The sequence below is a fragment of the Bombina bombina genome, chromosome 1, assembly GCF_027579735.1.
Source record: "Bombina bombina isolate aBomBom1 chromosome 1, aBomBom1.pri, whole genome shotgun sequence".
NCBI lineage: Eukaryota > Metazoa > Chordata > Amphibia > Anura > Bombinatoridae > Bombina > Bombina bombina.
In genome coordinates, this window is record NC_069499.1 from 444418827 (window position 1) to 444443985 (window position 25159).

At 39.8% G+C, this 25159-nt stretch overlaps 1 protein-coding gene across 1 annotated transcript in view; it reads left to right on the forward strand.

Annotated features, from left to right (window-relative positions):
- The first annotated feature begins 872 nt into the window (after window positions 1-872).
- The window catches only part of UBR3 (ubiquitin protein ligase E3 component n-recognin 3), a 1090259-nt gene continuing 1065972 nt past the window's right edge, over window positions 873-25159 (forward strand). Inside the window, 2 exon segments of the mRNA XM_053698420.1 lie at window positions 873-1290; window positions 1292-1338. Of these exon segments, the coding sequence (XP_053554395.1) occupies window positions 901-1290; window positions 1292-1338 (437 nt within the window). The 5' untranslated portion in view covers window positions 873-900.

A 25159-nucleotide genomic window follows, 5' to 3' on the forward strand; every position in this document is an offset into this window, starting at 1 on the left:
CTTCTTATACATCATCAGTGCCTAAACTCACACATGCTCTTTTTGACTAATGGACACAAATTCCCATACATATACTTCAAAATCTTGTGGAAAGCCTTCCCAGGCTTGTCCACATACTTTTGGCCATATGGTGTATTTTCAAGAATTAGTTAAAAAATGCTAGAAGCCATACCAATCTGGTGCCAATGCCAGAAGCAATGCCAATCTGGTGCCAAGCAACTTCTAGATATGCAGGCAGCAGGTTTAAATGCAAATGCATTCTAGTGTTTACAAAAGGAAGGGCAAAGAACGCTATTCTAAATGAACGACTGCTATAGAACGGTTGCTAAAAGTTCATATGGAATGTAACAATCTACTGTGCTAAATTGCATCGTTTTACGTTCTTGGTCATATTGAATATTTGAAATGTTATTTTTTTCCCCTGCATATAATTAAGATTTAATATTGATAGTGGTTATGCTGCATGAGGAATATGTTGTTTATTTGTAAAAAGAGTGGCTCCATTTTCTGTAACCATGTACACTGGAGTACATCCAGTAATGTTACAGTAAACATTAGTGTTGACAATACAAATTGATACAGGAGAACTATTCGTTGACAAACACTTTCCATTCTCCTTTTGGAAATACATTTAGAAGTAAAAATAACATTAACTAATACATATAAAAGTAGTTTTTTTCTTTAGCTTAAACCTACACCGTCTACAATTCTCACGTTATCAGTGAAGTAGGCACTAGGTCTGCAAATGACAGGGATATTGGGATAATATTATTGCAGGATTGCTGCTGATACTTGTGACAGGTCTGTCAGATGAGGAGTTGAGAAGTCTCGCGATAATACGCAAGGCCTGTGTATGGAACAACAAAAGTAAATCCCCAGTAACCCTCCCGAGAAACCAACATGGCGGCAGTGCCGCCGCTTAACCTGGATATGGAAGCCACATCAGCCCTTCTAAAGGTTGAGCTGAGACAACCGGACAAAACTATTGCAATTAAACAGCTGAATGAGCTACTGGACGAAGTGCTTAGTGTTGACAAGCCCGCAGGAGAGACAGCGGATGCCTTGGAGTGGTGCAAGTGTCTACTGGCTGGAGGGGACAAGTTCGAGGACTTCTGTCTATCTGTGCGTTCATATGATAACGCCACACTATGTGGCCTGGTGTGGACTGCCAACTTCGTGGCCTATCGCTGCCGGACGTGTGGGATCTCCCCTTGCATGTCCCTGTGTGCCGAGTGCTTCAATCACGGGGAACATGCTGGCCACGACTTCAACATGTTCCGCAGCCAGGCTGGGGGGGGCCTGCGACTGCGGGGACAGCAATGTCATGCGGGAAAGTGGGTGAGTTATAGGGGGGTTTTGGGGGAAGACATGGAGGTGCTGAGGGTGCGCAGGTGTATGTGACAGCTGATGCACAAGCTGGGCATACGTGCTAATGGACATACTGAACAGGCAGGCTACAGGTGACAGCATAGATCTCTGTATAGATGTCTATATAAGCTGGGTATTTGTTTATGTGCAGGAAAAAAAGTAACTATCTATATGCACAGCAGGCAGTTTATATGTATGTTATAACTAGATGCATAACAGGCAGGCTATGTGTGTATAGTAAGCAGGGGTATCTGTTTATGCTATATGTAACTATATGCACAGCAGGTATATATAGCATAATCACAAAATGATTTTATGAGCTGGGCCTGGGTAGCTGTTTATGTGAACAATAAATGTAACTACAGGTATATTCATAATGGGCATATAATTATGCGTGGCTAAATAACAAGCAGGGTGTCAGTTTGTATGCCTGTTATATGTAGCTATATACACAGCAGCCAGGATCACTGTCACTGTGTAGCATAATGTCAAGAGGTATATGTGATCTGTCTGTCTATGTGCATAATATATGTAACTATATGCACAGCAAGTAGGGTTTGTGTTACATATTGATAAGTGGTGTATGTAACCTGGGTATCTGATCATATGAAGATTACTGTATTGCACATATGTGTAACTCAATGCAGAAGTGGAAGGATATGGGTGACTGTATAACAGTTTGGATGCCTAGCTAGGCATATGACTACACAGGTCACGTTAGCTGTGTGTTGAGAAAGTTGTGTGTAACTGTATATGCAAAAGTGATAGGTTATGATTATACTAGTACTAAAGCCCGTGTACACGGGCCATTTTTTGCAGTACAGGGGTCCCACCCCTTGCACTCTCCCCCCTCTCTTTTGCTCTCTCTTCCCCCTCTCTTTTGCTTTCTCTCCCCCCTCTCCTTTGCTCTCTCTCTCCCCTCTTTTGCTCTCGCTCTCCCCTCTTTGGCTCTCTCCCTCCTTTCTTTTGCTCTCTCTCCCCCCTCTTTTGTTCTCTCCCCCCCCTCTTTGGCTCTCTCCCCCCCTCTTTGGCTCTCCTCCCCCCTCTTTGGCTCTCTCCCCTCTTTTGCTCTCTCTCCTCTTTGGCTCTCTCTCTCTCCCCCCCTCTTTGGCTCTCTCCCCCCCTCTTTGGCTCTCTCCCCCCCCCCTCTTTGGCTCTCTCCCCCCCCCTCTTTGGCTCTCTCCCCCCCCCCTCTTTGGCTCTCTCCCCCCCCCCTCTTTGCTCTCTCTCCCCCCTCTTGGCTCTCTCTCCCCCCTCTTTGGCTCTCTCTCCCCCCCTCTTTGGCTCTCTCTCCTTTTTGGGCTCTTTTTCCTCTTTGGCTCGCTCTCCCCCCCTTCTCTTTGGCTCTCCCCCCCCTTCTCTTTGGCTCTCCCCCCCCTTCTCTTTGGCTCTTCCCCCCCCCTTCTCTTTGGCTCTCCACCCCCCCTTCTCTTTGGCTCTCCACCCCCCCTTCTCTTTGGCTCTCCACCCCCCCTTCTCTTTGGCTCTCCACCCCCCCCTTCTCTTTGGCTCTCCCCCCCCCCCCTTCTCTTTGGCTCTCCCCCCCCCCCTTCTCTTTGGCTCTCCCCCCCCCCCCTTCTCTTTGGCTCCCCCCCCCCTTCTCTTTGGCTCTCCCCCCCCCTTCTCTTTGGCTCTCCCCCCCCTTCTCTTTGGCTCTCTCTCCCCCCCCTTCTCTTTGGCTCTCCCCCCCCTTCTCTTTGGCTCTCCCCCCCCCTTCTCTTTGGCTCTCCCCCCCCCTTCTCTTTGGCTCTCCCCCCCCCTTCTCTTTGGCTCTCCCCCCCCCTTCTCTTTGGCTCTCCCCCCCCCCTTCTCTTTGGCTCTCCCCCCCCCCCTTCTCTTTGGCTCTCCCCCCCCCTTCTCTTTGGCTCTCCCCCCCCCCTTCTCTTTGGCTCTCCCCCCCCCTTCTCTTTGGCTCTCCCCCCCCCTTCTCTTTGGCTCTCCCCCCCCCCTTCTCTTTGGCTCTCCCCCCCCCCTTCTCTTTGGCTCTCCCCCCCCCCTTCTCTTTGGCTCTCCCCCCCCCTTCTCTTTGGCTCTCCCCCCCCCTTCTCTTTGGCTCTCCCCCCCCCCTTCTCTTTGGCTCTCCCCCCCCCTTCTCTTTGGCTCTCCCCCCCCCTTCTCTTTGGCTCTCCCCCCCCTTCTCTTTGGCTCTCCCCCCCCCTTCTCTTTGGCTCTCCCCCCCCCCTTCTCTTTGGCTCTCCCCCCCCCTTCTCTTTGGCTCTCCCCCCCCCCCTTCTCTTTGGCTCTCCCCCCCCCTTCTCTTTGGCTCTCCCCCCCTTCTCTTTGGCTCTCCCCCCCTTCTCTTTGGCTCTCCCCCCCTTCTCTTTGGCTCTCCCCCCCTTCTCTTTGGCTCCCCCCCTTCTCTTTGGCTCCTCCCCTTCTCTTTGGCTCCCCCCCCTTTGGCTCTCTTCCCCCCCCTTTGGCTCTCTCCCCCCCTCTTTGGCCCTTCTCCCCCCCTCTCCTGCTCCCTCTCTGGCTCTGTCTTCAAATCGCGGGACCCCGCCCGGCCACGCCCCATTGCGGCAACACCCGCCCGGCCACGCCCCTCGCGACGCCAGGCCACACCCCCATCGCAACGCTCCCGTCGGCCACAAACAGCTGTGAGGTCTGGGGAGCGTGTGGCCGCTTCTCACGCAGCAGACCTCACAGCTGTTGAGTAGCTTACCTCGCGCTCCCCAGACCTCACAGCTGTTTGTGTACCTCGCGCTCCCTATCTCAAGGCCAAGTGTTTGTCTCTACTGCGCATGACGGCTTCAGACAAACACTTGGCCTTTTATAATATAGGATGTGAAAAATATCAGTGACAGTAGAGCAAGTCATGTTTGTGTGTAACTTCATATGTTAACAGAGTATGTTTTTGAGTGTGATTGTGTGCAGGGTTGAATGTGTTTTTTTTTTTTTTTTTTTTTTTTTTGTAATAGTATATGCAGCAAGTGTACGTATGTGTTTGCATGTAACATTATACAGAGACTAAGGTGTATGCAGAGCAGACAAATATGGGAGCCATGGGGCCTAGAATATGAATTATGGATGCTAACTAGTTGCACTAATATAAATATATTATATACAGAAAACCTTTTTATTGGTTCCTAAAAATGTTTCCAGTACCTCACAATTCATGCTGATTTAAAGTCTCATATCCATTTATTAAATAGTCATTCTGTCAATAATAAAATGCTCTGACTGGTTAGAGGAACTTTTGTCATTAAAATGCCGGACCCAGTTGTGCACTTCTTTATAGTTCCACATTAAATGTCAACGTAACCTTTTTCATGCAAACTTATTATTATTTTTTTAATTAACCCCTTAAGGACCAGCGACGTACCCTGTATGTCACTGGCCTTTTTTTGGGACTTGATTGTTTTATAGTGCGGTCTTGCCACCAGCGTTGAGACTGCTCTATTCCACAAAGCCTGCTGGAGGGAGGGTATTAATAGCGTCTTCTTGCTAGACTTGTGCTTTTATGTTCTGAAAAAACCCTTAACGACCAGTGACATACAGGGTACATTGTGGTCATTAAGGGGTTAACATGTTTAACTGTTGCCCTTTTATATACATAATAGAAAAATATTTAGTACCATCTCCCTATCAAGCACCTATTTTTGTACATCTGGCTCTTGGGTCTCGCAGAGCACTGTTAGTCCCGATTGGAAACTGCTACTGAACCAGTCAGCAGCGCTAGTTACACAGCTGGGTCATGCAACTATAATTTCTTTCATGTAATTGGCAAGAGTCCATGAGCTAGTGACGTATGGGAATATACCTCAAAATGCCTATAAATACATCCCCCACCACACCCACAATTCAGTTTTACAAACTTTGCCTCCTATGGAGGTGGTGAATTAAGTTTGTGCTAGATTTCTACGTTGATATGCGCTTCTCAGCATGCTGAAGCCCGGTTCCTCTCAGAGTGCAGTGAATGACAGAGACCTGTAAAGGGAGTATTACCTATTGAATGCAATGGTCTTCCTAACGGGGATCTATTTCATAGGTTCTCTGTTATTGGTCATAGAGATTCATCTCCTACCTCCCTTTTCAGATCGACGATATACTCTCATATACCATTACCTCTGCTGATTCTCGTTTCAGTACTGGTTTGGCTATCTACTTTATGTAGATGAGTGTATTTTGGTAAGTATGTTTTCCTTTATTTAAGACACTCTTATCTATGGTTTGGCACTTTAAATGTAAAGTTCTAAATATAATGTTTGTACTGTACTTATATTTGCCATGATTCAGGTTTATCAGTATATTTCCTTTTTTACAGACTGTCAGTTTCATTTTGGGAAATGCACATATAAAAAAAAAAAAAAAAAAAAAAAAAAAAGTTCTTACCTGAAATTTTTCAAAATTGACTTTCTTTCCAAATTGCGGGCTGTTAGGCTCGTGGGTGCGCAAAATGCTATAATTGATTGCGTAATTTTTGGCGCAAGACTTTTTTGGCAAGAGAATTACGTTTGTTGACATATTTTTGTCATTTCCGGCATCTTACTTGGCGCCAAATTTTTTTCACGTAGTTGCGTCATCTATGACGCTCGTGTTTGTTGCAGACGTTTTTGGCGCCAAAAAATATTTTGTCAGTTGTGGGCGTCATACTTGGCGTCAGACTTTTGACCTTATTTAAGTCTTCATGTATTTTTGCTTCTGGTTTCCAGAGGCTTATTCTGTTTGCATTTTTTCCCATTCCTGAAATTGTGATATAAGGAAATTGATAATTTTGCTTTATATGTTCTTTTTTCTGTTACATATTGCAAGATGTCCCAATCTGACCCTGTATCAGAATCTACTTCTGGAATGCTGCTGCTTGATGTCGGTTCTACCAAAGTTAAGTGCTTTGCTCGTTTTCACATGAGACCTCTTCAGCTTTGTATGCTGAACCAATGGTGCAGGGATTATACAAAGATATCACAATATCCTTAAATCCCAATATTCAACTATCTCTGACTTGGTGGTTAGATCACCACCGTTTGGTCCAGGGGGCCTCTTTTGTTCGTCCAATCTGGACTGTGATTTCAACAGATGCAAGTCTTTCAGGTTGGGGAGCTTTCTGGGGCTCTCTGACAGCGCAGGGGGTTTGGAAATCTCAAGAGGCGAGATTACCAATCAATATTTTGGAACTCCGTGTGATTCTCAGAGCTCTTCAGTTTTGGCCTCTTCTAAAGAGAGAACCGTTTATTTGTTTTCAGACAGACAATGTCACAACCGTGGCGTATGTCAATCATCAAGGTGGGACTCACAGTCCTCAAGCTATGAAAGAAGTATCTCGGATACTTGCATGTGCGGAATCCAGCTCTTGTCTAATCTCTGCGGTCCATATCCCAGGTATAGACAATTGGGAAGCAGATTATCTCGGGCGCCAGACTTTACATCCGGGAGAATGGTCTCTTCACCCAGATGTGTTTCTTCAGATTGTTCAGATGTGGGGGCTTCCAGAAATAGATCTGATGGCTTCTCATCTAAACCGGGAACTTCCCAGGGATCCTCAGGCGGAAGCAGTGGATGCGCTGTCACTTCCTTGGAAGAAGAACTAGAGGCGGAAAGAGATAAGCAGGTTGATAATTCCAAGAGTGATTTCCAAAATCATAATGGAACGTTCATTCGTACTGCTGGTGGCTCCAGCATGGCCACACAGGTTTTGGTATGCGGATCTTGTTCGGATGTCCAGTTGCCAACCTTGGCCACTTCCGTTAAGGCCAGACCTTCTATCTCAAGGTCCATTTTTCCATCAGGATCTCAAATCATTAAATTTGAAGGTATGGAGATTGAACGTTTAGTGCTTAGTCATAGAGGTTTCTCTGACTCAGTGATTAATACTATGTTGCAGGCTCGCAAATCTGTGTCTAGAAAGATTTATTACCGAGTTTGGAAGACTTACATTTCATGGTGTTCTTCTCATAAATTCTCTTGGCATTCTTTTAGAATTCCTAGAATTTTACAGTTTCTTCAGGATGGTTTGGATAAAGGTTTGTCTGCAAGTTCCTTGAAAGGACAAATCTCTGCTCTTTCTGTTCTGTTTCACAGAAAAATTGCTAATCTTCCTGACATTCATTGTTTTCAGGCTTTGGTTCGTATCAAGCCTGTCATTAAGCCAATTTCTCCTCCTTGGAGTCTTAATTTGGTTTTGAGGGCTTTACAGGCTCCTCCGTTTGAACCTATGCATTCTCTGGACATTAAATTACTTTCTTGGAAAGTATTGTTTCTTTTGGCCATCTCTTCTGCTAGAAGAGTTTCTGAATTATCTGCTCTTTCTTGTGAGTCTCCTTTTCTGATTTTTCATCAGGATAAGGCGGTTTTGCGGACTTCATTTACATTTTTACCTAAAGTTGTGAATTCCAACAACATTAGTAGAGAAATTGTTGTCCCTTCGTTGTGTCCTAATCCTAAGAATTCTTTGGAAAGATCTTTGCATTCTTTGGATGTGGTTAGAGCTTTGAAATATTATGTTGAAGCTACTAAAGATTTCAGAAAGACTTCTAGTCTATTTGTTATCTTTTCTGGTTCTAGGAAAGGTCAGAAGGCTTCTGCCATTTCTTTGGCGTCTTGGTTAAAGCTTTTGATTCATCATGCTTATTTGGAGTCGGGTAAATCACCGCCTCAGAGGATTACGACTCATTCTACTAGGTCAGTTTCTACTTCCTGGGCTTTTAAGAATGAAGCTTCTGTTGATCAGATTTGCAAAAGCAGCAACTTGGTCTTCTTTGCATACTTTTACTAAATTCTACCATTTTGATGTTTTCTCTTCTTCAGAAGCAGTTTTTGGTAGAAAAGTTCTTCAGGCAGCTGTTTCAGTTTGATTCTTCTGCTTATATTTTCAGTTTTTTTCATTATAAAGATGAAAACTTTTGATTTGGGTTGTGGATTCTTTTTTTCAGCAGAATTGACTGTCTTTATTTTTATCCCTCCCTCTCTAGTGACTCTTGCGTGGAGTTCCACATCTTGGGAATTTGCTATCCCATACGTCACTAGCTCATGGACTCTTGCCAATTACATGAAAGAAAACATAATTTATGTAAGAACTTACCTGATAAATTCATTTCTTTCATATTGGCAAGAGTCCATGTGGCCCACCCTATTTGTGGTGGCTATGATTTTTTTTTTGTATAAAGCACAATTATTCCAATTCCTTGTTGATGCTTTCGCTCCTTTCTTATCACCCCACTTCTTGGCTATTCGTTAAACTGAATTGTGGGTGTGGTAGGGGTGTATTTATAGGCATTTTGAGGTTTGGGAAACTTTGCCCCTCCTGGTAGGAATGTATATTCCCATACGTCACTAGCTCTTGGACTCTTGCCAATATGAAATAAATTAATTTATCAGGTAAGTTCTTACATAAATTATGTTTTTGAACACTGTATTTTAGTTGTTGTCTAAGAATGTATAGTAGGTTTAAAACTTTAATTCAGGGGTGTTTTATGGCCTAGGCCAACAAGGCTGTGAGTGACAAGGGTGGCAGATTTGACAAGCCAGGGTGTCTCTGCCGAATTGAATTTAGGCCATTATGCCCTGGTTTGGAGCCCCCAAGACACCCATAGGTGCCCCACACCTACCTAGACTGACAACTGCTTTCTGCTGCCAGCCGCACCAAAACTTTAGCTTGGTGCGCTGGATGCTGTCTTATCTCGCCCTCCTACTTCTGCTACTGATGCCTCTTGAATCCTCTGTCAATAACACAACATTGGGGTAAGTGTGAATGTCACCGGATTCAGCAGTCCATCCAGTCCGTGCTCACTTCTATAGGAAGATCTCTGGCACAGTAAGGGTTGTAAAGTGCGGTCACTATCAGCCCCCCCCCCCCTTATCACCGTCTACCTCATTTCCTTTTTCTCTCTGTTGCCTACACTCAACACTGCATGTTTTCTGGTGACCCCTGTTCCTAAAGAAATGCATAGCATGAAATTGCATGGCCGTGATTTGTGAGCTCTTCACCCTGATACTGAAACTAAGATTACAGCCTCCTGTGCTGCATGGCTTAAGGCCTCGCTAGTCAATTTAATGTGTTTCTTTAAATGTTTTGGAGGTCTTTAAAATAAAAAAATTACATGACCTCAAAGTAACTTTCTAAATAGAATTTTTGTAACATTTAGCTATTATATATGAACAAAAATAAATTAGAACCCCCCACAAGTTTTTAATTGGTGTCTTTTTACATTAAGCTGTCAGTTCCTTATCCAAGTAATGAAATAACAAAATATTAAATAATAATATTTGTGACCATGGCCTCTCCTAATGTAGTTTCTGCTGCATCCCATTTAGCAGGTTTCCTACTCTGAAAACCTATGTACAAGTGGCCATAATGTGAGAGTGGTTCACCTTCTTGTTCCTCAAACATAAAAAGATGCTAAGCCAATGTATCCCCGAAAGTATTATGCTGTAGGGGTCTCGGTGCTAATGCTGAAATTTTGAGTGCCTAGGGGAGAACAAAACCTAAATACGCCACTGCCTTAACACATCAATTGTTTTAAAATGCTCTTTCTCTGCTTTGTCCAATGGTGGTTGTCAGTATTTGCAAACTTTTACATACACAATAATTCATGTTTTGTCAACTCGCAAGTAAAGTGCAATCTGTAAGTAGGAAGCTAGTGCACCATGATAAAAAAAAAAATATTCCTTGTTTACAATTGTATTGGTTAATAGAACTATATAAGAAAACAGTTGTTACCATGCTGTCCAAAATACCATATTTAAATATCTGTTGATGTGATACATGACAAGTAAAGTATTACTAAAGTGAAATAAGCACAATAAATTGTATATGAGACTGTCAGATGCAAACAGAGATGGTGCGATGAATGTGTATTTTGGATATGCCTTCTAGTTTGGCCATTTTAGACCGGTCTTGGTTTGTGTCTGTAGATCAATGTAGCATGTGTGTGATGCATATGAAACAACCGTGTTATAACAAGTTAAAGGAACAGTACACTGTAAAATTGTTTTTCCATTAATGTATTTTAAATAACTTGTTTATACCTACTGCAGAGTATAAAATATTTAAGAAATTGCATTTTCATGCTTATGTGTGTATATGAAGTAGCTGGTTTTGTGCTTTGAAACCATAGCCTATTACAATGGGTTGAACTTAAAGGTGATATCAGATCTCATTATGTTATAATTTTGTGTCCACACCATTGCTTCCTTATCTTATATTTGTCTGGAACACCAAAGCTCAATATATAGAGAGAACAATGGACAATTCTCATTTTATTACTTAAAGGGACAGTATACACTCCTTTTCATATAACTGCATGTAATAGACACTACTATAAAGAATAAGATGCACAGATACTGATATAAAAATCCAGTATAAAATGGTTTAAAAACGTACTTAGAAGCTTTCAGTTTAGCTCTGTTGAAAAGGAAGTTGGAAAGCCCACTGCAAGTGGGAAATAAGACACTCCCCTCTCCCCCTTCTTTTGCATATGAAAAGACCCTTTACACAAACAGGAGCAAGCTGGAGAAGGTAGCTGACGGTATTCAAATAAAACTTTGGTTCTTGGTTAGGAGTCTGAAAATCAGAGCAATGTTATTTAAAAATAAGCAAAAATATATATTTTTTTAAAAAAAAAAAACAACAACTTTATGGTCTTTATAAATAGATCATCTACAAAACATTTATGCAAAGAAAAAATGAGTGTATAATGGCCCTTTAACTATCCTGCATCCCACTGAGAGTGTAACTTCTGCTGGCTGTGTTTACTTAGGCTTGTCAATAGCATATACTCTAGTATCAAAACTTTCAGTATAGGTGGCTATACCACAGGCTAAATCAGCTATTTCAAATGCTGAAATATGAGTAAAGGAGCTACTTGTATCCAATTGAATACACTCTAGCAGGTAAAAAGGATCATTCAGAATAATTTAAAGGGGAGAACATTTTTGGGCGAACTGTCCCTTTTTATAACTTACTCTTCATGAAAAATATTTAACACATTGTTTCAATTGATTAAAGTGCATGCATGTGCCCATATCATCCATTTAGACAGATTGCTCACTGGCTGATAAGATTAACGCCTACAGCTCTGTTGATGGTCAAAGACAATGAATTTGTATACACAATAACTTTTTTTTTTTTTTTTTTTTTTTTTAAAAATATAAACCAGTTAAGATTCTAGTTAGTATGCAAAAAAAACTAGAAGTGAGGTGGACTAGCATATAGTAGCTATGTATATCCTAGAGTTGACCTGTTTCGCAGTAAGCAGCGTTTATTTTTCAGCTTGTCACTTTTATATCTGTTTGGAAGAGTTGCTAAACAGGGATTTGCCAACATGTATTGGCATTTGTGACATGCCTAATTCTAGCATTGTTTTAAAATGTTGAAATGATTATTTAAAGGGACAGTTTAGTAAAAAATTAAACTTACATGATCCAGATAGGGCATGCAATTTTAAACAACTGTCCAATTTACTTTTATCATCAAATTTGCTCTATTCTCTTGGTATTCTTTGTTGAAAGCTAAACCTAGGTAGTCTAATATGCTAATTTCTAAGACATTGAAGGCTGCCTCTTATCTCAGTGCATTGTACTAGTTTGTGTGTCATATAGCTAACATTGTGCTCATTCCTGTGGAGTTATGAGTCAGCACTGATTGGCTTTTTTGCAAGTCTGTCAAAAGAACTAAAATAAGGGGGCATTCTGCAGAGGCTTAAATACAAGGTAATCTTTTTAAACATTAAACAAAGTAAACTTTAACTAGGGTCTTTTTAATTTCACTGTGATGCAGAGCTTGACAATTTGCAGGAGACAGAAATCCTCAGATTCTCAAAAGTTTACACGGGTTCCTCTACCCCCAAACAATAAAAACCCTTCACTTGCTCCTAAAATTTATAGCTTGCTGCTCTGTCTTGCTGCCTTCTAATTTTGATATATGTTTGTAAAGCCATACTGTAATTGTAATGCTTTAATCATACACCAGAAATGCTTCTTGTAAAAGTTATGATTGTTTCAGTGATGGAGCATGTATGTAGCATTTGCTTTGGTTCATAAAATCACATGCACACAATGAGGCCTATTTATCAAAGTGTCAACTGAAAATGCGCTTGAATTCCGCGTCGTAGTTGTCGCGATATTGATGCGCCGTTGTTATCAAAGCATCAAGATCGGAATAATTTGAATTTTGTGATGTAACACATGATTCGCCGGTCTCAATTCGACGCAGATGGATGCGACTAGAAAACCTGTTGAATTTAAGCGTAATTCTGTGTATTCGCCCTCCTATTCAACACAATTTGAAGCTGTCAAGAAGTTATCAAAAAATGAATAGTTACACTCGCGTCTTATTCGACGCAGCGTACCTAGTTTTCAATCCGCCACCCTTGAGGTCGCGGATGCTATAGTAGTCAATGGGAATCGGAAAACACTGAAATCTTATGTTCGATGCTGTGAGGAGAGTGAAGCATGTCCCCTATTAAACGTCAATTACAAACTATTAAATATGTATACCCTTCAAAAATCAAACCATATTATTGCTCCACATTTGGTGCACTAGTAAGATATAGAGATAAAAATGAAAAATACATTACTACTGATGGATTATGCTACAACTTTGTCTCTCATTACAAATCAAGGGGACAATCCCCATGACAGAACATGCAGTGATCTGAGATGTCATTGCAGAAAATGCATCATGTCTGCAGAAAGAACAGGACATATGCAGGAACTGTTAGTGCTTTCACTTTGCAGTGCTGCTCCACATCAGGCTGTTCTCTTCAAACAGAGCTTTGCTCTGGCTGCACTGTGCAAGTTTTCCTTAACACAGCGCATCCACAACAATGTGCTGTTTGAAGTGAACAGTCAAATATGCAGTAGAGATGCAAAGCAGCAGCACATTGAATGTTGTCTGGCTTTAAGATTTTTTTCAAACCCGACCCCCTAGCCTTCCCCCAGTCTGCAAAGCTGTTTTTATGAATGTAAGACGTTCTTATGATCAATGCACCTTTTTTATTACTACATTTCTATGTTAGACCAAGTGAAAAGGAAACAATTTTATTCAAGATAATACAATTTATTTTTTTGTCTGCAGCTAATTTGCAATCCAATTTTCAACTGCTGCAATATATTAAACTTTAAAAATTGCTTTATTCTCCAGTTAATCAACACTTTGCAACTGAACAGGTGCTTTACTGTAACTGTCTAATTTAAAATTGAATTATATTTAAAAATAACCTGCAGAAAAATTTTCACTAAAAAAAATTTAATCGCAGAAAGTGAATAAAAGTTCTGCCTCTGGGGGGACAATATTATTTCTACATATTTGGTGCAAAGTTTTTCCCCAAACTTGTCGCACTAATAGATATAGAGATAAAAATAGAAATAAATACAAAACATAATTTAGCTAACTTCCTTTTTATTTTTTTGAAAAAATCTATGTGTGCCATGTAATACAAGTCCCACTCTCTACTTCGCGCCATATTTGACGCAACACTTTTCACACCAATTATGATGCAAACTCCTAAATAACCCACACACTAGTGAATTTTTCCACCACTTTTGATTGGAATATGCATTATCGCATGATTTATGACATCAGCCAATCTGATTCAAATATACATTATAAACTATCACTAACAAATCAAATTGCTTGATACTTCTGTCATTGATCACTCATCAGAACATGTAAGCGCCATTTGTTACATTGTGTATTATACTTTGAAAGTATGTATATGGGAAATTAGTATTAAATATAAACATTGATGCTGACATTAGGACACACAGTGTAATATTTTAGACAAGGATTTTAAAATTCGAATTGATGTTTGTTTCAATAAAATCTTAAGCTGATAGCTCAGAGAGATAGCCCACCTAACTTTTAAACTGTCATGATTCAGATACAGCAGAAATTAAATTAACCTCTTTACTGTCATGATATGTTCAGTGTATTTCTTCCTTCTCTTGAATTTCTTTTTCAGTAAGAAATGCTATCTTATATGCCAGGCCATTTTATAACACCTGTGAAGGGGGTGGTTTTTAAAAATAGATTACAATCAGGATGGGTTGGACAGATGCAGAGAGAAACCTGGCCTAGCTCTTAAAGGGACAAGAAACCCCAAAATATTTCAAGATTTGGATAGAACATACAATTTTAAACAACTTTCCAATTTACTTCTATTATCAAATTTGCTTCATTCTCTTGTTATCCTTTGCTGAAGGAACAGCATTGCACTACTGGCAGCTTGCTGAACACATCTATTTAGCCAACCACACGAGACAAATATGTGCAGGCACCAATTAGCAGCTAGCTCCCACTAGTGCAACTTACATTTTCTCTTTCCTATCCCTTTAAATAGCCATAGATTTCTAATATTCGAAATTATTCCTGCTCAGAATAATACATTTACAATATATACATATACAGGTAGCCCTCAGTTTACGCCGGGGTTAGGTTCCAGAAGGAATGGTTGTAAATTGAAACCGTTGTAAATTGAAACCCAGTTTATAATGTAAGTCAATGGGAAGTGAGGGAGTTAGGTTCCAGGCCCCTCTCAAAATTGTCATAAGTAACACCTAATACATTATTTTTAAAGCTTTGAAATGAAGACTTTAAATGCTAAACAGCATTATAAACCTAATAAAATAATCACACAACACAGAATATATAATTAAACTAAGTTAAATGAACAAAAACATTTGCTAAACACCATTATAAACCTAATAAAATAATCGCACAACACAGACTTCACTTGCATTTTTCGGCAAACAGTTCTTTCTATGCATTCCAATCTGGACTGATTTATAGACAGGAAGATTTTGTTCCTTTGAAATCTGCTTGATAGCTCAGGTCTGGTTAAACTGATTAATTTCAGCTTGCTTGGCTTTGCTGCAACACAAGCGAACAGCTCCACCTACTGGCTATTTTAATAAATGCACTGCTTCTCAATGCTTTTCAATAGCAGTCACATGACTGGAAAAAAGGTTGTTATTCTGAAACGGTGTAAATTGAACCGTTGTAAAACGAGGGCCACCTGTAGTGGTGTAAATAAATACAGAGATATGAGAGACAACATTGTTTAGAACAAAAAAAGGAACTTCGGGACATGTAAATATGTTTGCAAGATACTTCTGACATAACACACGCAAAATATATATATATATATATATATATATATATATATATATATATATATATATATATATAATGTGTGTGTATATATACATACTAAAATATGTATGTCCAATCTTAAAAAGAATTCTAATAATTCACTCTCCAGTTTGCACCAAATATGTCGCTACTTGCTATATTCGCAATTAGTCCTGCTCAGAAAAAGAATACATTTACACTATATGCAATAATGTGCTTGTTCGTGGACAGTATTGAAATGGTATAAATAAAGTTGGGAAAAGCCAGAATAGCCGCAACAACGATGACTGTTAGTTAACACCAGTCCTATGCTCTTCACACCGTACTTGACGCACGTGTTCTTGACGGCTTTTTTTTATAAATAAGGAGATCGTATTCAGATCCGCGGCCGCGATGTTTGGCGAGCGTATTGATGCCCGCGAATGCAACATAGTTGACGCTTTGATAAATAGGCCTCAATGTGTATACTCAGAGATATATATATATATATATATCTCTCTGTGTTTACCCCAGGACCTTTTTAATGTGTTTACCATCCGGCTGATTTTACTGACCACCTTGCTAAAATTTAAGCCAAAAAGTAGCTAATATCAGCCAACATTTAAAATTCTTTGTTTATTGCTCAGATAATCAATACATACATTTGTTAAATTATGAAACTGATTTTGTGCTTTGGATAGCAGAACATATTAACATTGTATAAAGTATTACACTGCCCTCATTCAACTACTTTATAATGCCACCCAGCTGGAAAAAAATTCTGTGGACATTTAATATGGAGTTGTCCCCTCTTCTGTAAAAGCTTTGTCTTTTGGGGGATCTGTGCCCATTTAGCCAAATAAGCATTTGTGAGGTTAAGCACTGATGTTGGACGAGAGGTCTGGCTCGCAATTAGCAAGTGTTCAATGTAGTTGAGGTTAGGCTTTGTGCAGGCCATTAAGTTTCTTCACACCAAACTCATCAAGCCTTGTCTTCATGGACCTAGCTTTGTGCACAGGGGCACAGTCCTGCTGGAATAGAGAAGGACACAGATCACATGGAAAGTATACCTTCTTTACACCACACAAATTAATTTGTTCTGCTCCTGGAATGGGATGTTAAGATGAGCTGTGCACGTGTAAAATTGTGTATATATATATATTTTTCATCTGATATGTCCTATGAATTACCCTGCTAACACAGTTTGGTGGTTGTTTGGGTATATCTTCCTTGCATTAGAACTTTGTGTGCCTTTTGGAGCAGCTGTAGTGTTGCTCTGCACAGTGGAAGTTAGTATGAAAGTCTGTTTTGTGGGGTTGTGGTAAAACAGTTGAGAATCCAGCTTTGATGACTTGGACTGGTGACTGTTGAAGATTATCCTTTGCAATGAAATGAGAGGTTAATGACCAGGAGGAGTTGCACGGTGTGGTGAGAATTGTAATTGTCATGGGAACTACAATAAACATCATGCCTTGCGCATTTAAATCTGCTGAATGCAGCACCCTTTTTTCATGAGACCTATTGTTTAAGGTGCTCTGGCATGTGGGTTTTTTAGAGTGACATGAAACCCAATTTTTTTTTCTTTCATTTTTCAGATAGAGCATGTGATTTTAAACATCTTTTCAATTTACTTCTGTTATGTAATTTGGTTTGTTCTCTTGGTATCATTTGATGAAAAGGATACCTAGGTAGGCTCAGGAGCTGCTTATTGGTGACTGCACATATATGCTTCATTCTATTGGCTCACCTGTTGTGTTCAGCTAGCTTCCAGTAGTGCATTGCTGCAACTTCAACAAAGTACATTAGATAATAGAAGTAAATTGGAAAGTTGTTTAAAATTGTATTCGCTAAATCATGAAAGACAAATTTTGAGTTTCATCTGCCTTTAAAGGATTAGAAAATACTACATTCCTGTACATCATCAAAGCACATATTCTGTTTTATATTAACATAAGCAGATAAACTAACCTACTTATTTTATAAAGCAAAGCTTTTAAATGTAATATCTTTAATTTAAAAGATCTCGTAAAATCGTTGTACAAGACAGCCCTGAAAAGAGGAGGTTCCTCCCGAAATTTGACCGGCTAATCACTTTTTTTTAACCTAATTAGCATGGGATTTAAATATTCATGACTCTGTGCTATACTGCACTTGCTTAAATACAATGCATATCAGCCATAATTTTATTTATAATAAGACACAAGAATTAAATGCAATAAAATGACATTAAAGAATGTCGCTATTCTATTAATTTGTTGTATTCTATTTATTTTTAGGTTAGCTGTGTTTATAAATAATTAGGTTTTCAATATAATTACTTCATAAATTATATTATTAAAATATGTCCCATAATATTTTTCATTACTTACATGGAGCTCCACCAACTCGCTCATAGAATGCTATATTAATGAAATGAAGAATTCTTTGGTCCTATTCCATCTGCCTTAGCTCAGTTGGTGACATTGCATATGGCTAATATACATGCGCATTAATAAAGATGGCGGACTCGACTCCTACCTAGGTAGACCGCCGTGATAGGACTCTCATGAGTCCTACGGTGGGTATGGAAAGATTATAAAGGAGGTGTTTGATCTATTATTTGGGCTCGATTTATCATTGCTTTTCTCCTACTCTGTTCCCATTCTTCTAGGAGAACATGTGCTGGCAAAAAAGGGTTATATTATATATTGTCCTATAGACTCTAGAGGACTGAAAGTTCTGCAAATGTGTGCTTTAAAGTTCTTCATAGCTACTATGGAGAACAGCTTTAGAAATCTATTCTATACTAGTTGTAGAAGCAAGGTCATAAAAAAAAAGGGCTCTACATGGTGCATAAATAATATCTACAAAGCGCAATAATAATGTTTATTGGAGCAAAATAATAATTTATATTGGAATGCAAAAAATATATAATGGAGCGCAAAAATTATATCTATTGGGGCAAAAAAATAATATAAAAGAAGCACAAAAACAATGAAATGTAGATCCTTCTTTTTTTTTTTTTTTTTCTTCTTCCCCATGACAGTTTGTTGAAGAGGGGCATTAACAAAGCTACTAGGGGGGCTGTATGAATAATTCTATTGGTTTATATATGACTTACATGGAGAATAGTTGCTTATTATCAATTATAAATAAGGCTCATATACCAATCCGACTAAAGAAATGTATCTTTCGTTCTCCTTGGCTCTCCTATGGATTTTTTTTTTTTAAATATAAATTTGAGTGCACAGATATGCTTCTCTAAAGGAGTGGTGAGGAGAACACACAGAATTACACAGATAATTCTCCTTGCATTCAATAAATCGAGCCCTTTGTCTTGTTACGATCTTCAGTTTAAACGGGTTTTTTTTTTTTTTTTTTGAGTTTCCTATACTTTTAAGGAAGCCCTGATTTCAACAGTAACTTGATTAGCTGCCGCTGGCTCTCTTAGCAGGTGCAGGGTTTGACGGAGCACAAAACATATGTAATAAATTTGCCTAACACAATAATAAGCTATAACTAAAACTGAAAACATTTACAAAATGCTTTTTTTTGCAGATACATGGCGGAGTGCTGAAATACTTCGTACATAAATGCAATGCATTTGTGCACATATTTGGTTTGAATTTTGTCTCTCTGTAAGGTTATGTAATTTGTAGAGACATTTGGGTTTTCTGTTTGAGCCCTTCATATTTCTTATCTTTGAAAACTTATTTTTTTTTTGGATTTTTTCTTACCTTAAAGTGAAGGTCCATTTTGATGAATTAGTGCCCGGATTTTAATAAACCTATTAAAAACAAGGGCACTTTAATTAATCAAAATTGACATTTCACTGTTTTCTTCAAAAACGTACCTTTTAATCCTGAATGCACTCCAGCGATTCCCCCGGCTGTTGGAAGCCTCTGCAGACGTCAGAAAGGACGAATCAGTCTTCCTCCAATCACAGCTCCCCTCCTGGGGGAATCTTGGCCTGATGCAACGCTGTGATTGGAGGAAGCCGGATTCGTCATTTTGGACCCTGCGAAGACGGCTTGCGGAGGAAGTGCTGGAGCGTCTGCCAGGATTAAAAGGTAAGTTTTTGAAGGAAAACGGTGAAATGGCAATTTTGATGAATTAAAGTGCCCTTGTTTTTAATAGGTTTATTAAAATCCGGGCACTAATCATCAAAATGGACCTTCACTTTAAAGGAACAATGTAGTTGATTGTTTTTCTTTTCATGCCTATTCATTTCTTTGTAGGGCTCGCAGAGGTGTGTCTTTCTTTACCAGTATAGCTTAGGGGATTCTCCAATCAATGAGCTTTAGGAGTTACTTTTATATTAACTTCTGTTTTCAAATTTGCTTCGTTCTCTTTGTATTCCTTGTTGAAAAGGAATAGGCATGTATCCTATACTAGTGGAACTAGTTGCTTATTGGTGCCTGCACACATTAGTCTCTTGTGATGTTTTCAGTATCTGCCAGCAGTGCAATGTTATTCGTTTTACAAATGGATAACAAGATAATGAAGCAAATTTGACAATAGAAATTAATTGGAAAGTTGTTCGATATTGTATATTCTTTCTGAATCATGAAAGAAACTTTTGGGTTAACTCCCATTTTTTTTTTTTTTTTTTTTTTTTTAATTTCAGCCAAACCATATTTTTTTTTTACATTTAAAGGACCTTTAAGTACAGTATAATTATATAATAAACAAATACATAACAAATTATAAATGCATAATAAAAGACAATGCTAAGGCATAGATATTTTTTTGACAATTTCAGTTAGTTAAATTTTCCTTCCCACCTGCATAATGCAACAGCCATAATCAAATCATAAATTGCATATACGTATGTACTGTATATTCTTGGCATGCTCAGTAGGAGCTAGTGCCTCAAAGTGTGCATACAAAAATAATTGTTTACATTTTGACAAGTGAATTGGAAAGTAGTTTACAATTGTAGTAGTTTACAATTAGCGCTGCGGAATCTGTTGGCGCTCTACAAATAACTGATAATAATAATAATTGTGTGCTCTATGTGTATGATGAACGTTTAATTTTGACCTTTTATATTCCTTTTAAATGTTTCTATTTTATGAACACAATATCCCTTTTAATAAAGTTTTAGAAGTGGTAGCCAAAAAATAAATAATACATTTTATGGTACCTGTATTGACAAACCTTGATAGTATGATCTCATTAAAGATAAACATTCTAGCTGTATCACCTGAGAACTACTTAAAAAAAATCCATATTGGGTAGCTAGCTAGATGTAGCAGAATTAAAAATATGTAGAAAATCTGTTCTAATTATAGGAGCAAAACCAAAAATATAAAAAACAGTATTTAATATGTGTGGTATGAGAGGAGGTGGATAAAGGACTAGAATATATCTCACCTGATTTGGGGGAAAAAAAGTACTAATTCCAATGCTTTAAACTCATGTGATAACCATATTTTATGCAAAAATGTAACTTTTGCCTGCCGGGGGAAACAAATTGCTAGTTCACTCAATGTTAAAGTGACAGTTTACTGTAAAAGTGTTTTCCCCTTAAAGTGTTTCAAATGACATGTTATACCAGATACAGTTTCCAATGTAGGGGAAATTGTTCCTTTAGGTATGTTTTGTATATGAAATAGCTCTATGCTAATTGAACCTACAACCCAATCAAAATGGTAAAGCAGACCTCATTATCTTCTCTCCTTATTTCTCTCTCACTGCGTGCACACACAGAGACAAATCTCTACTGAAAATACCACCTGTGTTGTGCGATTGGTCAGGAGTTGTCTCTGTATGTTGTGAATTATAATATCAAACTGCAGAAGAACTTGCTATTTGGGTTAGATAGATTTGCTTTCTGTTGTACTCAACATCACAAGTTCTAGGCACACACAAGACAAGTAGTATTTCTCTTGTTAAGTGTAGTCAGTCCACGGGTCATCCATTACTTATGGGATTATATCTCTTCCCCAACAGGAAGTTGCAAGAGGATCACCCAAGCAGAGCTGCTATAAAGCTCCTCCCCTCACATGCCATACCCAGTCATTCTCTTGCAACCTAACTAAAGATAGGTCGTTGTGAGAGGTCTGTGGTGTTTTTAAACTTAGTTTATTTCTTCAATCAAAATTTTGTTATTTTAAATGGCACCGGAGTGTGCTGTTTGTTCTCAGGCAGCATTAGAAGAAGAATCTGCCTGCGTTTTCTATGATCTTAGCAGACGTAACTGAGATCCACTGGCTGTTCTCACACATTCTGAGGAGTGAGGTAACTAAAGAAAAGGGGAATAGCATGCAGGGCCCCCCTGCAAACGAGGTATGTGCAGTAAATTATTTTTCTAAGGAATGGAATTGACTGAGAAAATACTGCTAATACCAATGTAATGTAAGTTCAGCCTTAAATGCAGTGGTAGCGACTGGTATTAGGCTGATGAGTGTGTGTACACTGAAGTATTTTTCTAGGGAATGGAATTTGACTCAGAAATACTGTTAATACTGAAGTAATGTATGAGCCTTAACTGCAGTAAAAGCGACTGGTAGCAGGCTTATTAATAACACTTCATAGCTTTTAAAATGTATGTTCAAAACGTTTACTAGCATGTTAATCGTTTTTTTTGTGAGGTACTTGGTGATAAAACTTATTGGGGCATGATTTTTACCACATGGCTATCTTTGTTTTCTGCATAGAAACAGTTAACTGAGCTTCCCCACTGTTGTAATATGAGTGGGAGGGGCCTATTTTAGCGCTTTTTTTGCGCAGTAAAAATTCAGTCACAATCTTCCTACTTAATCCTCCATGATCCAGGACGTCTCTAGAGAGCTCAGGGTCTTCAAAATTCATTTTGAGGGAGGTAATCAGTCACAGCAGACCTGTGACAGTGTGTTTGACTGTGATAAAAACGTTAATTATTAAATTGTTATCCGTTTTTGGGTATTAAGGGGTTAATCATCCTTTTGCTGGTGGGTGCAATCCTTTGCTAACTTAATACATTTACTGTGAAAATTTGGTTGCTATAACTAATTTGGTTCATTGTTATTTCAACTGTGACAGCTTTTGTGCTTCTTAAAGGCGCAGTAGCGTTTTTATATTGCTTGTAAATTTATTTGAAAGTATTTTCCAAGCTTGCTAGTCTCATTGCTAGTCTGTTTAAACATGTCTGACACAGATGAATCTCTTTGTTCACTATGTTTGAAGGCCAATGTGGAGCCCCATAGAAATTTGTGTACTAAATGCATTGATGTAACTTTAAATAAAAGTCAATCTTTACATGTAAAGAAATTATCACCAGACAACGAGGGGGAAGTTATGCCGACTAACTCTCCTCACGTGTCAGTACCCTTCGCCTCCCGCTCAGGAGGTGCGTGATATTGTGGCGCCAAGTACATCAGAGAGGCCCATACAAATCACTTTGCAAGACATGGCTACTGTTATGACAGAAGTATTATCTAAATTGCCAGAATTAAGAGGCAAGCGCGATTGCTCTGGGTTAAGGACAGAGCGCGCTGATAATGGGAGAGCCATGTCCGATAATGCGTCACAATTTGCAGAACATGAGGACGGAGAGCTTCATTCTGTGGGTGACGGATCTGATCCAGGGAGACTGGATCAGAGATTTCTAATTTTAAATTTAAGCTTGAGAACCTCCGCGTATTGCTAGGGGAGGTATTAGCGGCTCTGAATGATTGTAACACGGTTGCAATTCCAGAGAAATTATGTAAGCTGGATAGATACTATGCGGTACCGGTGTGTACTGACGTTTTTCCTATACCTAAGAGGCTTACAGAAATTTATTAGCAAGGAGTGGGATAGACCCCGGTGTGCCCTTTTCCCCCCCTCCTATATTTAGGAAAATGTTTCCAATAGACGCCACCACACGGGACTTATGGCAGACGGTCCCTAAGGTGGAGGGAGCAGTTTCTACTTTGGCTAAGCGTACCACTATCCCGGTGGAGGATAGTTGTGCCTTTTCAGATCCAATGGATAAAAAATTAGAAAGTTACCTTAAGAAAATGTTTGTTCAACAAGGTTTTATCTTACAGCCCCTTGCATGCATTGCGCCTGTCACTGCTGCAGCGGCATTCTGGTTTGAGTCTCTGGAAGAGGCCATTCGCACAGCTCCATTGGATGAAATTATGAACAAGCTTAAAGCACTTAAGCTAGCTAACAGCATTTGTTTCTGATGCCGTCGTACATTTAACCAAACTTACGGCTAAGAACTCCGGATTCGCCATCCAAGAGCGCAGAGCGCTATGGCTTAAATCCTGGTCAGCTGACTTGATTTCTAAATCTAAATTGCTTAATATTCCTTCAAAGGGCAGACCTTATTCGGGCGCCGGCTTGAAAGAAATTATCGCTGACATTACGGAGGTAAGGGCCATGCTCTGCCTCAAGACAGGGCCAAGTCAAAGGCCAAACAGTCTAATTTTCGTGCCTTTCGTAACTTCAAGGCAGGAGCAGCATCAACTTCCTCCGCTCCAAAACAGGAAGGAGCTGTTGCTCGTTACAGACAGGGCTGGAAAACTAACCAGTCCGGGAACAAGGGCAAGCAGGGCCAGAAAACCTGCTGCTGCCCCTAAGACAGCATGAAGAGAGGGGCCCCCTATCCGGAAACGGATCTAGTGGGGGGCAGACTTTCTCTCTTTGCCCAGGCTTGGGCAAGAGATGTCCAGGATCCCTGGGCGTTGGAGATCATATCTCAGGATATCTTCTGGACTTCAAAGCTTCTCCTCCACAAGGGAGATTTCATCTTTCAAGGTATCAGCAAACCAAATAAAGAATGAGGCGTTTCTACGCTGTGTACAAGACCTCTTACTAATGGGGGTGATCCACCCAGTTCCGCGGACGGAACACGGACAAGGATTCTATTCAAATCTATTTGTGGTTCCCAAGAAAGAGGGAACCTTCAGACCAATCTTGGACTTAAAAATCCTAAACAAATTCCTAAGAGTTCCATCATTCAAAATGGAAACTATTCGAACCATCCTACCCATGATCCAAGAGGGTCAGTACATGACCACAGTGGATTTAAAGGATGCCTACCTTCACATACCGATTCACAAGGATCATTATCGGTACCTAAGATTTGCCTTCCTAGACAGGCATTACCAGTTTGTAGCTCTTCCCTTCGGGTTAGCTACAGCTCCAAGAATCTTTACAAAGGTTCTGGGCTCACTTCTGGCGGTACTAAGACCGCGAGGCATAACGGTGGCTCCGTACCTAGACGACATTCTGATACAAGCATCAAGTTTTCAAACTGCCAAGTCTCATACAGAGATAGTTCTGGCATTTCTGAGGTCGCATGGGTGGAAGGTGAACGTGGAAAAGAGTTCTCTATTCACTCTATCCACTTACAAGGGTTCCCTTCCTAGGGACTCTTATAGATTCGGTAGAGATGAGAATTTACCTGACGGAGGCCAGGTTATCAAAACTTCTAAATGCTTGCCGTGCCCTTCATTCCATTTCCACACCCATCAGTAGCTCAGTGCATGGAAGTAATCGGCTTAATGGTAGCGGCAATGGACATAGTACCATTTGCGCGCCTGCATCTCAGACCGCTGCAATTGTGCATGCTAAGTCAGTGGAATGGGGATTACTCAGATTTGTCCCCTCGGCTAAATCTGGATCAAGAGACCAGAGAATCTCTTCTATGGTGGCTTTCTCTGCCCCATCTGTCCAAGGGGATGACCTTTCGCAGGCCAGATTGGACGATTGTAACGACAGACGCCAGCCTTCTAGGTTGGGGCACAGTCTGGAATTCCCTGAAGGCTCAGGGATCATGGACTCAGGAGG